Raw genomic sequence first — 15,159 nt, forward strand, 5'->3', positions numbered from 1 at the left:
TGCAGCCATTTTTTTGGCAACTTTACCAAAATTTGATAAGATCAAAAATAACATCAAAGTGAACAGGCCCCAAGCTTTTAACTTGTTAGCATAACTAGCCGAGCCAAACCAGCTCGGCGCGAGGTTATGGGCTATGGCCCAATTCGCGAGCCCATCAAAACTCGTAAGCCCATTGCTTTTGCCTTTTGCGTGCTATCGTGGGTAAGCGGATCACTTGCAACTTGCTAACTGCAACAGCTAGTTCTCTCTCTCTCCCCAGTATTCCCAAATCCATGGCCAAGTTCACCCTGGACGACGCCGACGACGACCCTCCCGTCGCTACCGCCCGCGACAAGAGGAAGCGCGACGATGGCCCCGCCGACGCCGAGGACGAACCCCCCAGGGCCCGGGGTTCGGCGGTCGCGGGCCGCGAGCCAGCGGCGCCCGGCGCGGAGGCGGAGGCGGCCGGGCGGCGCGGGCCGGCGGAGGAGATGGCCAACGGGGAGGTCGAGGGTGGCCTCAGCGTGCAGATCGACCCTGACGTGCTCGACTGCTCCATCTGCTTCGAGTCCCTCCGCCCTCCCCTCTACCAGGTACTAGTCCAATTCTGTGCAGGAATTTGGTGTTTGCTTGCAATTTGATATGCTGGTTGCTTAATTTGATGTGCCAATTTGAACTATGCAAGGGGAATTCCCAAATGGGGTTGGTCAATGCTGTTGTCTCGGGTTTGGGTACGAAACAAAATTATCAGCTCAGCTTAAATAAAAAGAACAAAAAATCTCTAGCATTCTTTTGTTTAGCTATGCCCTTTAGTGATAAGAGATACACTATGTGTTCATCCTTTTGGATGCAATAGTACTAGCATCCATGCGCTTCCAACGAATTAAGTTGAAACAGCTAAAATTACCGTGGTACTAGAATTGGTTAGCGTCATGCTTGCAATGCGTTGAACTGAAATTAAGCAGCTAGCTCTTAGCCTACTTTGATAACAATAATGGCCATGGATCACAGACTGAATGGCTTTGTGTTCCAATCATTCTTCGGCTTATACAAAACCAAGCATGCTAAGTTATTTCATTACAATGCGTGGTGATCCAAGATTAATAGGCTTCTGCGTTGTGCTTGTAATTGATGTACTGTGTCAACTGCAGCCTTCCAAACATATTTCCACTGTTTATTTTTCCAGACCTAACTCACAAGTAACCATTGTTCTGAAAAGTGGCCTACTGGATCAATCATGGCCTGTTTCTGCGCTTGCATGGCTGCATAGTTGGACTTATGGGCCCTCTTACATATGAAATTCAATAATTTCTCTTGTTTCTTTTTTGTCGAGAAATCCGAAAAAGTCCTAACAGGCTTGCATGTGTCAAACTAACCAATGTCACATATAAAGGAGAGAGTATATGAAAAGTTCATATGACCACAACTGTATACACAATTTTGGATGGAAAAGGGAATTTATTTGTATATATAAGCACTCAACTGTTTGAGCAGCAAATAATTTGCTGGTTAGGGTTACACATCTTACCCTGTAATTGCATGTTTCCACCAGTTAATGAGAAGAATTTGAACTGATAGGGAGAGGGGAAGGGAATGGGTAGAGGGTAGATGGAGAGGGGAAGAGAGACAGAGGGATAGGGAAAATGGGAATTGGAGGAGGTGAATGCAGCTAATGCAAGTGCGAGTCACTCGGTCACAACTGGGGAGTTGTGGAGCTCGCAAGCAGTGCCACTCATGATGAGGAAGGGAATACCGGAATACTAAAGATAGGGATTGAGATGGAGCAGCTCTCAGTTCATGGTAACGGCATGCTAAACCAGTCAGCTTAGGCTGGAGTGGCTTTTCTGGTGGATTGTTCTCCCACCTTGCTTTGTAACTACCAAGTGCGAACTAAAAAGTAAGAAACTTATCCACTTACCACTGTTAATGGGATATGTTACAAACCACTGAATCAAACACCTCAGAAGCCAGAGGAGCTTTCAAGACCATGCTGAACCATATTTGCCCAAAGGTAACCAATAAAAATAAATTTTCTCAGAAACCAGTTCATTATTGCAACCATGTTTAGTAAACTGTTCCTTTACCTATAGATACAAGCACATAATATTTATTTGACTGAAAACATATGCAGAACTGATGCAAAGAGTTAACACATGTATCAAAGCAATTCTCTACACTCTTGACAATTTACTACAAACATACTAACACATTGGATTGGTTTCTGTTGTAATTGTAATCATACTTCACCTGACTATACTTTAAGCAGACTATTTCTGTTATAATAGACATACTCTTATCTTCGCCTTGCATGTTCACAGCTTATTTGTATCATTTTCAGTGCCAAAATGGCCATGTAGCATGCTTTTCCTGCTGGTCCAAGCTCAGCAATAAGTGTCACATTTGTTCTCGCGATGCCAAATTTGCTCGAAATATTGCATTGGAGAAGATTGTTGAGTCAATCAAGTCCTCTTGCTCATATGCAAAGTGGGGTTGCTGCAAGTTTATCAACTACGCACAAAGAGATGCTCATGAAGAAGCTTGTCTTTTTGCTCCTTCAGTGTGCCCAATCTCTAATTGTGGATATAGAGGATTCACTGGACGTTGGTCAGGACACTTCCTTACCAGCCATAGTTCAGATGTTATGAGGTTCATCTATGGTCAGCCTTTTGAAGTAAATATTGAGGTATCGGTGCCTTTTCTGGTTTTTCTTGGAGAGGATGACCACCTTTTCCTTCTCCAGAACAATAACCTGACGCCCTTCGGGCATGCGTTTTCAGTAGTTTGTCTTAGGAGTGGCAATCTAAATTGGATGTTCTCCTACCAAATTGAAGCAACTAGTAGAAAGAAACCTGAAAATAGACTGCAACTGAAGGCTTCTGTCACAAATACAAGGCAGTGGACAGGTATTTACCCTTCAGAAGCTTTCCTTTTGGTACCGTTTGACTTCTGCCATTCTAGCAACATAGTACTCAATATCTCCATTGAGAGATATGCCGTTGTATGATTTCAACCTGTTATGTTCTAAATATTTAAAATGTAAATTAGTGTATAGAAGTGTAAACACAGCGTCTGCTTGTATGTATATATTAAAAAAAATAATGTACAGTAAAAAAAAATTATTTGAGCCCTTTACTGTATGTGAAACATTTTAACGATTACTCCCTCAAGAAACCTTATACGCTATGGGCCAAAATAAACTCCCAAGTCTCAACTACTTAAACTAGATTCCTCAACTTCCAAGATGCAAGGCCACCATGTTAAGATAGCAATTTTTGCTACAGGATATTATTGTTCACTTGAGTAAAGTGGATTCGTTGTCCCTAAACTTCTCAAATATCGCACGTGTGTAGAACTTTGAAGCTTGTTCTTCCATTGTATAGTCTCTGTTTGGACTGTTATGTAGCGTTGATTGCCATCCCTTTAAGACAAGATTGGGGCTGTGTTATTGGGTGAGGGTTGGGAACACTCACCTTCCGTACGGAAAACATAGCGATGGATTAGTGTACAATTAATTAAGTATTAGCTAAAAAAATTCAAAAAATGGGTTAGTATGATTTTTCAAAGCAACTTTCCTATAGAAATATTTTGCAAAAAATACACTATCTAATAGTTTGGGAAGCGTACGCACGAAGAACGAGGGAGGGGAGGATGAGAACCAGTAGAGCCGAACACAGCTTGAGTAAGCTTCTCATAATGCAAGATGAAGTTTCTGTTTGAATCAGCTGGGTAGACAAAAGTCCTTAAATAAATTGTTCATGCTCTCACTCATTTTGGAGGTGCTCATGAAGGGAAGAAGCAATACATGAAAAAACAGGGGACTTATTTCTTTTTGTTATCGTAGAGGTGTTGCATATACTTGTTCTCGTGCAACTTATATATCAATCATTGCATCCCAACTTGTATCAAATTCTTGATCATTCAATGAAGTATCAATACATGACTTCAAGTCGGTTTCAAACCCATCTTGCCACCATATATAATTAGGGGAGTAACGGTACGATGAAGAATGGAAAAAGTACGTTTTACCCCCCCGAACTATTGCGACAGTATGAATTACCCCCCCCCCCCGAACCACAAAACCAGACATATTACACCTCAAACTATTGATACCGGATGAATTACCCCCCCAACTCAATCCTGAGCAGCTTTTCTCCTACGTGGCATACACGTGGCGTCGACGTGGAAACCCATTCAGCAAAAAAAAAAAGGAAAATATAGGGCCCACCTGCCATTACCTCTCTTCAGTCTTCCCCTCCCCCTTCTCTCTCTCAGGTGCGCGTCGACGCCAGTCGGCGGCTGCAGCGGCGCGCGGACGGGCGGCGAGCGCAGCGGCGAGTGGCGAGCGCGGCGGGGGCACGGCGGGGCGTGGTTGGGCCGGGGCAGGCGGCGGACGGGGCGGGGGCGCGGCGGGGCGTGGTGGGGCCGGGGCAGGCTCCAGGTCACTCGCTGCCGCCTCGCCTCCTCCGCCGCCGCGCTCGCCTCGCCGCCGCCGCCGCCCCTCCGCCCTGCCTCACACTCGCCTCGCCGCTGCCGCCGCCTTTCCGCCTGCCTCACCGCCGCCTCGCCTCCTCCGCGGCCGACCTTGTCTCCTCCGCCGTCATCGCCGTCGTAATCCCCGAGCTCCGGCGGGCGCGGTGGGGAAGGCGAGACGGGCGGCGGGCGCCGAGGACATTGAAGATGACGACGGCGAGCTCGGGCGCGGTGGCGGCAATGGCGGCGGCCACGGCCATGTCGACCCGCGCGCCGACCTCCCGACGGCCCGAGAGAGAGGGGTGAGAGAGAGAGAGAGAGAGACCGACGGCCCCAGGTTGAAGACGACAACGACGACGACGACGAACTCGGGCACGGCGGCAGTGATGGCCGCGGCCGCCGGGACTCGGAGCAGAAGGGCGGCCGCCTCCACCCTCGCCACTTCGCCGCCCTCCGCCGCGACAGGGGGGGGCACAGGGCGCCGTCACGCCCGCCGGCCACCGGCCGCCTCTTCACCACACCCGCCGCGCCCCCGCCACGCCCGCCGCCTGCCCCGGCCCAACCACGCCCTGCCGCGCTCGCCACTCGCCGCGCCCGCCGCCCGTCCGCGCGCCGCTGCCGCCGCCCGCTGCCGTCGACGCGCACCTGTGAGGCTGAGAGAGAGGGGGGAGGGGAAGACTGAACAGAGGTAATGACAGGTGGGCCCTATATTTTACTTTTTTTTTTGCTGATTGGATTTCCACGTCGACGCCACGTGTATGCCACGTAGGAGAAAAACCGCTCAGGGTTGAGTCGGGGGGTAATTCATCCGGTATCAATAGTTTGAGGTGTAATATGTCTGGTTTTGTAGTTCGGGGGGATAATTCATATTGTCGCAATAGTTCGGGGGGGGGGGGGAACGTACTTTTTCCATGAAGAATAGTTATGAAACAAAAAGAAACCCCATAAAAGATTCACTACTATTATAGATCTCAACGATGCACTTCTAGACATTAATCCTTTCTTCCTACATAGTTGGAACCCCCTATCTACATTTACTACTATAAAGCAGCTCTAGGAGTGAGCCACGTCATCGATTAAACCAAGCCGTCCGATTTAATCTGTAGTAAGAGACTCAGCTGTGCGATTTATTTCCATTCGACGGGCGGTACCCACCACGCCTCCCTATCATCTTTCGTAATTTTCTACGTAAAACCCAGCAGGCGAGGCCCAGTCCAAGATTTTTGCATCGGCCCATCCACCACCACGGGTAAAGCGGCTGCTCCACAACCACAACCCCGAGCCGCCATCTGCACGAGTTTGCGACGCTAGCGATTCGCGAGAAAATCATGGCGTTCACCTTCCCCGGCTCTTCCGTCCCTGAATCGAGCATTCGTTCTTCAATAATTGCACCAAAAACTGTCGCCAAGAGTGTGGAGATCAGAGGCCACGTCCCATGATTAATCCCATTTATTCCCCTACTAAATTTCTTTGAATTCATCCAGATTTTTCAGGGTATAATCACATATAAGTTGCAGATGCCAGAGATCAGCCAGCACTATGTTTGAGAGATTTTTCAGCGCATGTGTTCTAGCGGTGTGCATCTCATCTCCAGCGAAAACAAGATTCATGGTCATCAATCGTATCGTTTCTATTTGGAACGACGATGATTGATATCTTCCCCTGTCGGGCAAATTCTACAGCATGCGCCTCCTTTGCTTCACATTGTGCTTTCCATGGACCAGTTTGACATCAGGTTTGAACTTCAAAACTTCAGTTTTTCACACTTTTACCCCGAATTGTATGTTATATTTTATCTGAAAGATACAGTGTTACTTTCCTGATCTCTGTTCTAATCACCTGTGTGGCTAGCTTTAGTAGTATAGTACAAGAGTTCTCCTATGTGTTGTGCCTTGATTTGTTTATTTGTATCTAAAATCTCGCAGCTTTCATGTGCTGATGACGCTCCATTGACATGCAACAGTATGTGCATTCTTAACTATTTTACTGCTATGTGCTCTTTTTCTCTTCCAGTTCCTCTCATTAGTTAGTTATGGTGGGTATGTTATATTAGTTCTTGATTTACACCATGGATCAATAACTAACGGTGTTGCAATACCCATTTAAGTTTTTGCATTTTGTTCATTTTTCATTTTGTTCCCTATTTCATTGGTCTGCTACTGAAAGCTGAAAACATATATACATGCACAAGCACCAATACGTGATTTTGGTATGTCGCTAACAGTGTTTTGGAAGTCATGGATATAATACTATAAAGACTCATATTACAGTGCTCTTATATTATGTACAAAGTTTAGTTTTGGTTTACAATGTTGCTTCATCAATCAATCTCCTCATGTATTTCCGCAGCAACGCACGGAGTATCACCTAGTTTTTGACTTAAGTCTTAGAGTCGTCGTACTATTAATAGGGGTTCATGACGTTAGCCAAAGACCAAAGTTGGTGTCAAGTACTCAAACCACGAACAAACTTGACAAGTTGGTCAGAACGTACATACAAAGTTCCACAGAAAACAGTTCATCTAGAAGCATACTAGATGCCGAAATTACAATACTGATGTACCATGATGTGCAAGAGAAAATCACCAAGGTAGTGTTTGGTTGGTGGGATGGAACGGGATGGGTTGGGTCGATCCCATTTTTCCAGTTGTTTGGATGGAGGGATGGGTGGGATGGAATGATTCTAGATGGGAATATTCTCTCCAGATCCGGGATGAAGTGATCCGCCAAAATCGGCCGGACCAATCGATCCCACTTGGATGGAGAGAACGGCGTCACTCGCTCCAGCCACCTCCCGCTCGGTTCTGTCGTGGCGCCGCCCGTACCCTGCCGCCGCTCCTCCGCCTGGACGCCGGTCGTCTACCTCGACGTCGGTCGCACTCCTCCGCCTGGACGCCGGTCGTCTACCTCAACGTCGGTCGCCGCCGCTACTCCGCACGCTGCTCCTCCGCCGAGTCGCCGCCGGCGAAGCTGCGCGTGCTCGTGCCCGCTGAATCGCCTATCGGCGACGCTCCTTCGCCCGCTCGCCGAGTCGCCGTCCGCTCGCCGAGTCGCGCCGCCCACTCGCGAAGCTCTGCGTGCTCGCCCCTGCCGAGTCGCTTGCCGGCGCTGCTCCTTCGCCGGCCCGCTGAGTCACCGGCTCCTCTACCTGCTCGCTGCCGTCCTGCTCGTCGAGGCGAGCTCCTTCGTCGGCCTGCTCCTCCGTCCGGGCTCAGTAGCGGCGGATCCGGGGATGGGGAGTGCTGCGGCGGCGGATCCGGAGATGGGGAGGGCTGCGGCGACGGATCTGGCCTCTCCCTCTCCGCCGCGGACCTCGCCGATGCCGTCGTCGCCGAGCCACAGCTGCTCGCAGTGAAGGCCGACACCATTGCCCGCCGCAGATCGGCAGCTCCCTCCTGTCTGGCGGCGCGACGCATCTCGGTGGTGGAGAGGGAGGTGAGGGCAGAGGCGGAGGTGGCCATGGTTATTGCAAACGGCGTCGTCAGTGGTTGCAAACGGTATTCATCCCATTCCTCCCTCGTCCCTTCAACCAAACAAAAAAACTGGGATCGTCCTATTCAACAAACCAAACACACAGGTGGAATCGTCCTAACCCCAAAATCAGAAATGGTTTCATCCCATCCCACCTTGTCCTAGAACCAAACACACGCCAAAGCAACACACACAGACCACCTATCTCTTCCAACGTTCGCCTCACCTGCCTCCTTAAAACGTGTAACATATTGTCCTTCAATACAAGCAATTAAAGCTACTGCTGGAATTGCGCAATAATAGTAGGGCATATTGTTTGATAGCAGTTCAAAATAGCCGAAAGAACTGATTTGGGTTGCTCTCCTACTAATGTTTAGGTAGTGCCGAAGTTTTGAACCATACTATACCGATATTTTGGCAGTGCTCACACTTTTCTATTATTGACGCAAATTGGAATCATATCAAACTAATTTCTTTTCTCTCTCACACGCCAAAATGCCAGCCAAAAATTTTGAACTTTGACACTACGAAAATTCTAGTAGGGTACTAAACCGAGCCCATCATCGGTTTTGTCACTGGCTTAAAGCTCAGTTCGTTAGAGAGTTTAGACGTGTCAACTTCATCGCATAAAAAAATGAGATAAACCATTAGTGCATAACTAATTAAATATTAATCACTATAAATTTTACAATTGAGTTTTTTTATCTTTGTTAAAAAAACTTCTATACCAAATGTTTTCTTTAAAATACATATTATTTAGCCGTTTGAGAAGCACAATAAAAATATATGTGGGAAGCAAACCCACTACCCAACAACTCCGTTAAAGTTTGAGATCATTTATCTTTTGCTTTTTTGTCACATACGAAACGAGAAATATTATTAGTATATGATTAATTAAGTATTACCTATTACAAACTTGAAAATGAGTTTATTTTTTCTAAAAAAAAAATATGTATACAAAGTTTTTGTAAATAAAACATATAGCAGTTTGGGAAGCGTGCTTACGGTAAATGAAAGAGCTAGATCGAGCAAGGAGCACCTCCTTCCTTCGACAATGGCGATGCAAGGGCGCCAAATCCCCCTCAACAGTGCAGCACGAGATCGGAGATGACCGGTCTCTGCAATGGCCGCAGCGATTCCGAAATCGGGCAGCTGATGCCTTCCCTCTGCACGATGCATCGATGCGCCTAGGCACGACACCTTTCTCCTCCTCCGATGCAGCACACCAAAGTGGGCTTGTGGATGCTACCTTATTAGGCCAAGCAGCCTATGGCATGCGCGTGGTCTGCGAGGCTTGCTGCAACGACGACGGAGACGATGCAGACGACGACTGCCCTCTGTGCTTGCTGAAATGATTCGAGATTCGACGACCGCCTGTCTTCGCACTCCTGCAGGCGACCTCGAGATGCCCTCTGTGCAATACAATGCGGCGGCTCAAGGAGGAAGAACAATGGGGAGGGCACAGCACTATATGTTGGGCAATAGGTGAGCTCGAGCTTGGAGATGCAAGAATGGTGGTGCGTTGCTCTGGAAGGAAGGGTGAATGGCCAAACACAACACGCAAGCTTTTTGGTAAAGTTCAGCTCACTGTGAAAACCGTTAGGTAATAGGGTTTCCGGACCATGACGGAAAGGCATATGGCTACCTACCTCTCGTCAACACCGTCACCATTACTTGCCTACCCACGTTACTGAATAGCGCCCCCTCCTCCACGCCTGATGTCTGTCTGAACGCGCAACACAGCCAAACCTACACTAACGAGCGCGCCCTAAGAAAGATTAATCCAACCCATTTCCTGATTCTCATTGACATAATGACATATGCACCACACCGTCTTATTTTTTTAAAAAATATCATTCGCTAAAAACATACAAGGAATCATTAATTCCATACTAAAAAAATATAGAGATGGACTAACTCATTTCACCTTAATCCCCAAACTAAAACACGCAGGGGCAAAGTGTCTTTCAGTTTTTAAGGCATCTCTGCCTGCGTGTCTACGTGCGTGTTTGCGTCTTTCAGACCGAAACGGTAGTAGTAGCAGCGTACAACGGCCGGCCGACGCCATCGAAACGAAACGGGACATCACCTTTGTACTAGAGTCGTTGACAACGCCAAGCCACACCAGTCAGCGAGCCACCATCCACCACAGGCCCACACCCAACGCTCCGCCGCCTCCTGCGCGCGGCGTCGTCGGCGGCGGCGGAGCGATGCGGCAGGAGAGGCGGCTGTACAGCCTCCTCGGCCTCCTCCTCCTCCTCGCCGTCGTCTACCTCACCTGGTTCCCGACGACCCACGACGGCGGCGGGGGCGGTGGTGGGGGGTGGGTCAAGCTGCCGGTGCCGTGGCTCCAGCCGCGGATGCCCTTCGCGGCGCGCCGCGGCACCCACTTCGTCGACGCCGACACGGGGTCGCCGCTCTACGTCAACGGCTGGAACTCCTACTGGCTCCTCCCCGCGCGGTCCCCGGCGCTCGCCGCCGAGATGCTGCGCCGGGGACGCCGGATGGGGCTCTCCGTCTGCCGCACCTGGGCGTTCAGCGACGGCGGCCCCGGCGCGCTCCAGATCTCCCCCGGCCGCTTCAGCGAGGCCGTCTTCCAGGTGCGGGATCCCCCTTCTCCTCCCCGCGTCCTCAAATCGGCGCAGTTTACCATAATGTTGCCTGCAAATTGTGGCGTGCTTAGCTGATGCGCTTGATCCAAAATGGAGGCCACAGCATGCGATCTGGTGGATTAGGATTTGCAGTTGGCGATTGATTCGAACGTGTGTGGACACATGACACATTTTTTTCGCGTTTGTGGTAGTGCGGCACAATATAGGGGTTTTGGACACCATGCTGACGATATTAAGGGGGAATGTGTTTGTTTGACGACGAACAAGCAACGAATTAAAGAATGATGGACCGTGAATATTACAAATCATGGGGAATTGCTGTCCCCCCGCCCCTTGAAATTTGCTAAAATTTGAGTATTATCGGATGGAAACCCTTTTAGTTTACTCCTAACCAGCTTTAGATTTCTGCTACCGTAATCTATATGATGATATGCACATCGTGCTTTTTAGGATAGGAGCCCCACATTTTTATTGACATGTAGTAGCGCCATAGCGTCTTCTGTAACAGATTGGACTGTGCTATTTTCAGACATGAGCTTCGGTAGTCTAAATCCATAAATTCAGTGCCTCCATAATATCCTCCAGGCATTCCATTATCAACAGGCAACAGCTATTTTAGCAAACTACCATCATGTCTGTGCTTGTGCATTGCTATGGATCCCAAGCAAATATATTATAATCTAAAATAGAATTTGTACTAGTAAATAAATAATTATCCCCAAATATAATTTATTACCTACATATTACTACATATTACTAGTATGCAATATTCTATAATAATCTTACAAATAACACAAACATGAAAGTAAAATATGATAAATTCAATGGTTAGCACCTAGCTATTTTAGCAATTGAGTTGTTTTCTCTCTATTTACCTCCCACTGATTAGTGTAGTCTGACATGCTAATCCATCTATGAGGGCAGTGCCCTAAATTAGCCTCCCTCCCCATTCCAAGGGAAGCCCCTACTTTTGAAGTCTTTGGTGGCACTGGCCCTAGAAGCTAGTTACCACTTAATCTGTATGGATGTTGGTGCCTTGTTGGGGAACAGATTATTTGTATATGTGGCTTATAATTGGGCTATTTGTGGATAGATATTTGGCTTCAAATCCACCTTGCAAGTTTAGAACTTTTGTGATATATTTATTTGAAATCCATTGCAATACACATGCACCTAGCTAGTTTGCCTATTCTGGATTAATTTTTTTAATGTATCATTTTTGGAGGTGCATTTAATTTTTTTAGAGCACTCTGAAACTCTCAGGACCTCAGCTAATAAGACTTTTTAATGGTTATTCTTCATACACATTTAACTGGCCTTTGTTCATTTTAGGTATTGGATTATGTCATATATGAAGCCCGGAGAAATCATATTAGATTGATTCTTTGCCTTGTGAACAACCTCGATAACCTTGGAGGGAAGGCTCAATATGTCCAGTGGGCACAAGCAGCTGGAGCTAATATGACAAATTCAACTGATTCTTTTTATTCACATCCAACTATTAAGCGTTACTACAAGGATTATGTGAAGGTAACTGATTAGCTCAAAGATTGTTGTTTTCTGTTGTCACAGCATTTATTTTGTTGTATATTTGCTGTAATTTTGTTGAGTGCTGTTACATGACAAAGAAGCAATAGGCAGGAGCAGATCCCAGTGTGTAGCATTAACAGTGATAGTTAATATAATATGATATCTTTACCATAGATTACTTGTATGTGAAGTTATGTTAGAAAAATGTGTTTTATATAAGGAGTATGGTTTCTGTGGTTCAAATAAATGTATCTAAGATGGCAGTCTTTATATCCTCAATGTTTTATCTAGGAGTGATTTACTGGGAGTATGTGTTGTGGACTTGCGGCCACCATTAGGTGACTGCCATGACTTTGATTAACTGATGAGACACCACTATGGCCAATCACAATGGCATTTGTTTTATATCCAAACTTTTAAGTTTTCAAAACATTCTGTTGTTCGTCCTTATCTTCATACCTATACTTTTGCAGTTTTGCCACATATTAAGGATGCCAAGGACCTTCAACATTCTTTTGCTAGGTCTACTAGGGGCTTTCCTGCATACAGTTTGTAACTTATTTGAAAAAAAAAAAGTAAATATGTTCTTCACAACTATTATGACTACAGTCCACCAAGTAAAAAGAAATTTGCGCCATGTTTGTGTAGCTTCTATTTAAGCACTGGATGCTCTCCAGTCTTGACCAAAATTGACAAATCATTGTACTTCTATAAGTGTAACAAAATATATTATTGACAGGCAATATTGACCAGAAGAAACTCTTACAGTCGAATAAGATACTCTGATGAACCTGCTATATTTGCTTGGGAACTCATGAATGAGCCTAGGTGTGTGTCCAACTCATCTGGCCCCTACCTTCAGGTAATATGGTACTATCCATTTCCATTTTCAACAACAATGCAGTTGTCAGAGTGGAAACCCTGATGGTTCCTTAACAGGCTTGGATTGCAGAGATGGCTGCATATGTAAAAAGTTTGGACACTAATCATCTAGTTACAGTTGGAACTGAAGGGTTTTATGGTCCTGGAATAGCTGAAAGACTGGGTGTTAATCCCGGGGAATGGGCAGCTTCACTTTGCTCAGACTTCATACAAAACTCAGCAGTTGAACATATTGATTTTGCTTCTGTTCATGCTTATCCCGATAGCTGGTATGTATTTCTTTCCCGAAGTTTTCCTGGTACGTATCATGCCGTTATAGTGATGTTCATTGTATTTCTTTTGTTGTCAGGTTACCAAGGGCAAGCTTGGAAGAAAAAGTCAGATATCTTTCCAATTGGGTTGATTCACACCTGAATGACAGTGAACAAATCTTGAAAAAACCTGTCCTATTTACAGAAGTAGGCTACCTCCAGCATTCAGATGCAAACAGTAACAGCACAGTTGATAGAGACATTATTCTAAGAATTGTTTATGATAAAATCTATGATTCGGCAAGAAAGCTGCAGGCGGGTAGTGGTGCTCTTATCTGGCAGTTGATGGTTGAAGGAACACACATGTATGGTGATAATTTCTCCGTTGTGGCACGGGATCGTCCCTCGACTTATAGTTTGATAACCAATCAGTCATGTCGTTTGCAAAGGCTGTATGGAGAAGGAGACCCTGGGTGGCAATGCTCAATACCACCCTAAAGACTGCTGCTACTGGTACAGAAAATTCCCGTTCTATAAAACACAAACTCTTTTTGCAGCATCATTCGAGAAGCAAACCATGGACAGAGAAGCCTGTATAGTAAACATGCTGTCGAGTGCTGATAGCTTGAGTGACAGACTGCCAGTAGAGAATCAACTTCAAGTTTTCAACAACGGCAGGGAGGCAGTTCTTTGCCGGTGGCTATTGAATCTCAACATGGTAATGATATATATTCACATGGTTTAGCAGTATTCTTGATTCTCGACCACATTTTTATGGCCGTCAGCAATATATATCCCTATAAACGATTCTCTCAAGGTGCATATTAAACTTAATTTGCTCATAGTCAGTCACAGGAATAGCAAGGGTAGTTTTAGAAACGTTTCTGTATTGGCCATATGAGGCCAATCATGACGTTTTATTCGTTGTTTTTTTTCACGGCATTCTGTGGTTGCATTGCGCGTGAACAAAAACATGTTTTGTAACCCTGTATTAGTATGCGCTATATGCGGTGCAAGATATGATCCCGATTCTCGAGACCAGAAGTATACGTGACTTTGGCAGGGTAGATTCAGTTATAAATTACATAGTTTGTTGGAAAAAAAAAACCTTACCAATTATGGTAAGACAAAGGAATAATACGCTAGTTCTTCGTTTGAAGCCTTACCAAGTTTTTTATAGTTGTGATGAAAGCATGTGCAGTACTTTGGGGAATAATTAACTATTTGCCACTCTTACAAGGGATGATAACATTTTTGTCACTGGCTCGCATGTTATAGACACGAGGGTCCATTTGTCATAGACAAGGAGTGGTAAATATGTTATCATCACTTCTTAAGAGTGGCAAGTAGTTAAATGCCCCGTACTCCGGACTACATGCATCCCGTACAGGAACAATATATAGCGCAAATCATTTCCAGTACATATGTAGTTTCCATTGCATATTTTCCCCGAATTAAATTTGAAAATATACTGTTTATCTAATTTTTTTTCAGGAATATTCAGGATGAAAATTTGTTTGTACAAATATACCATCGATCTCGCGTAACCGTTGTGCGAAAATGACGTGGACATGACGTCACCAGCGGTATCGCGCGATGAAAGCGCGAGACCGTGCGGTATCGCGCGATAGCGACGCGAGACCACGCGGTCTCGCGGAAGCAAAGAGTTAGTCCGCTCGGTATCGCTGGTTGAAGCAGCGACACCGGCATGGCAGTCCCGGCCGTCAATGGTTAATTACCTAATTAACTATTAACTAATAATAATTAGTAATTAATTATTCTGATTAGCGATTAATTAATTATTAATTAATCGCTAATCAAGATAATTAATCACTAATTATCTGGCATGTCAGTGCGGTATCGCTCTTTCAATCAGCGAGACCGTTCGGTCTCGCTCTTTGGTTCCGCGAGACCGTGCGGTCTCGCGCTGTCGTCGTGCGAGACCGTGCGCTCTCGCGCTTTTAC

General features: G+C 46.1%; 2 protein-coding genes and 1 non-coding gene across 4 annotated transcripts; all 3 read left to right on the plus strand.

Annotated features, from left to right (window-relative positions):
- The first annotated feature begins 257 nt into the window (after positions 1-257).
- LOC4340862 (putative E3 ubiquitin-protein ligase SINA-like 9) lies at positions 258-3,107 on the plus strand. Of its 2 annotated transcripts, none has more exons than XM_015785892.3 (2): positions 258-572; positions 2,298-3,107. In XM_015785892.3, the coding sequence occupies exons 1-2, from the start codon at positions 273-275 to the stop codon at positions 2,334-2,336; spliced, it is 339 nt and encodes a 112-aa protein (XP_015641378.1). In that variant the 5' UTR covers positions 258-272; the 3' UTR covers positions 2,337-3,107. The 2 variants fall into 2 exon arrangements, with proteins under 2 accessions (XP_015641378.1, XP_015641377.1); XM_015785891.3 differs by having other exon boundaries at positions 2,318-3,107.
- A 2,569-nt stretch (positions 3,108-5,676) lies between these two features.
- Positions 5,677-6,756, plus strand: LOC112939379 (uncharacterized). The gene is made up of 2 exons (XR_010741991.1): positions 5,677-6,184; positions 6,375-6,756. It is a non-coding gene; the product is annotated as an uncharacterized protein (transcript).
- A 3,242-nt stretch (positions 6,757-9,998) lies between these two features.
- On the plus strand, positions 9,999-14,236 carry LOC4340863 (mannan endo-1,4-beta-mannosidase 6-like). Its single transcript, NM_001421588.1, has 5 exons — positions 9,999-10,519; positions 11,864-12,061; positions 12,801-12,923; positions 13,001-13,212; positions 13,293-14,236. The coding sequence occupies exons 1-5, from the start codon at positions 10,130-10,132 to the stop codon at positions 13,690-13,692; spliced, it is 1,323 nt and encodes a 440-aa protein (NP_001408517.1). The 5' UTR covers positions 9,999-10,129; the 3' UTR covers positions 13,693-14,236.
- Positions 14,237-15,159: the final 923 nt, after the last annotated feature.

This window comes from Oryza sativa, chromosome 6 (genome assembly GCF_034140825.1).
Source record: "Oryza sativa Japonica Group chromosome 6, ASM3414082v1".
NCBI classification, from domain to species: domain Eukaryota; kingdom Viridiplantae; phylum Streptophyta; class Magnoliopsida; order Poales; family Poaceae; genus Oryza; species Oryza sativa.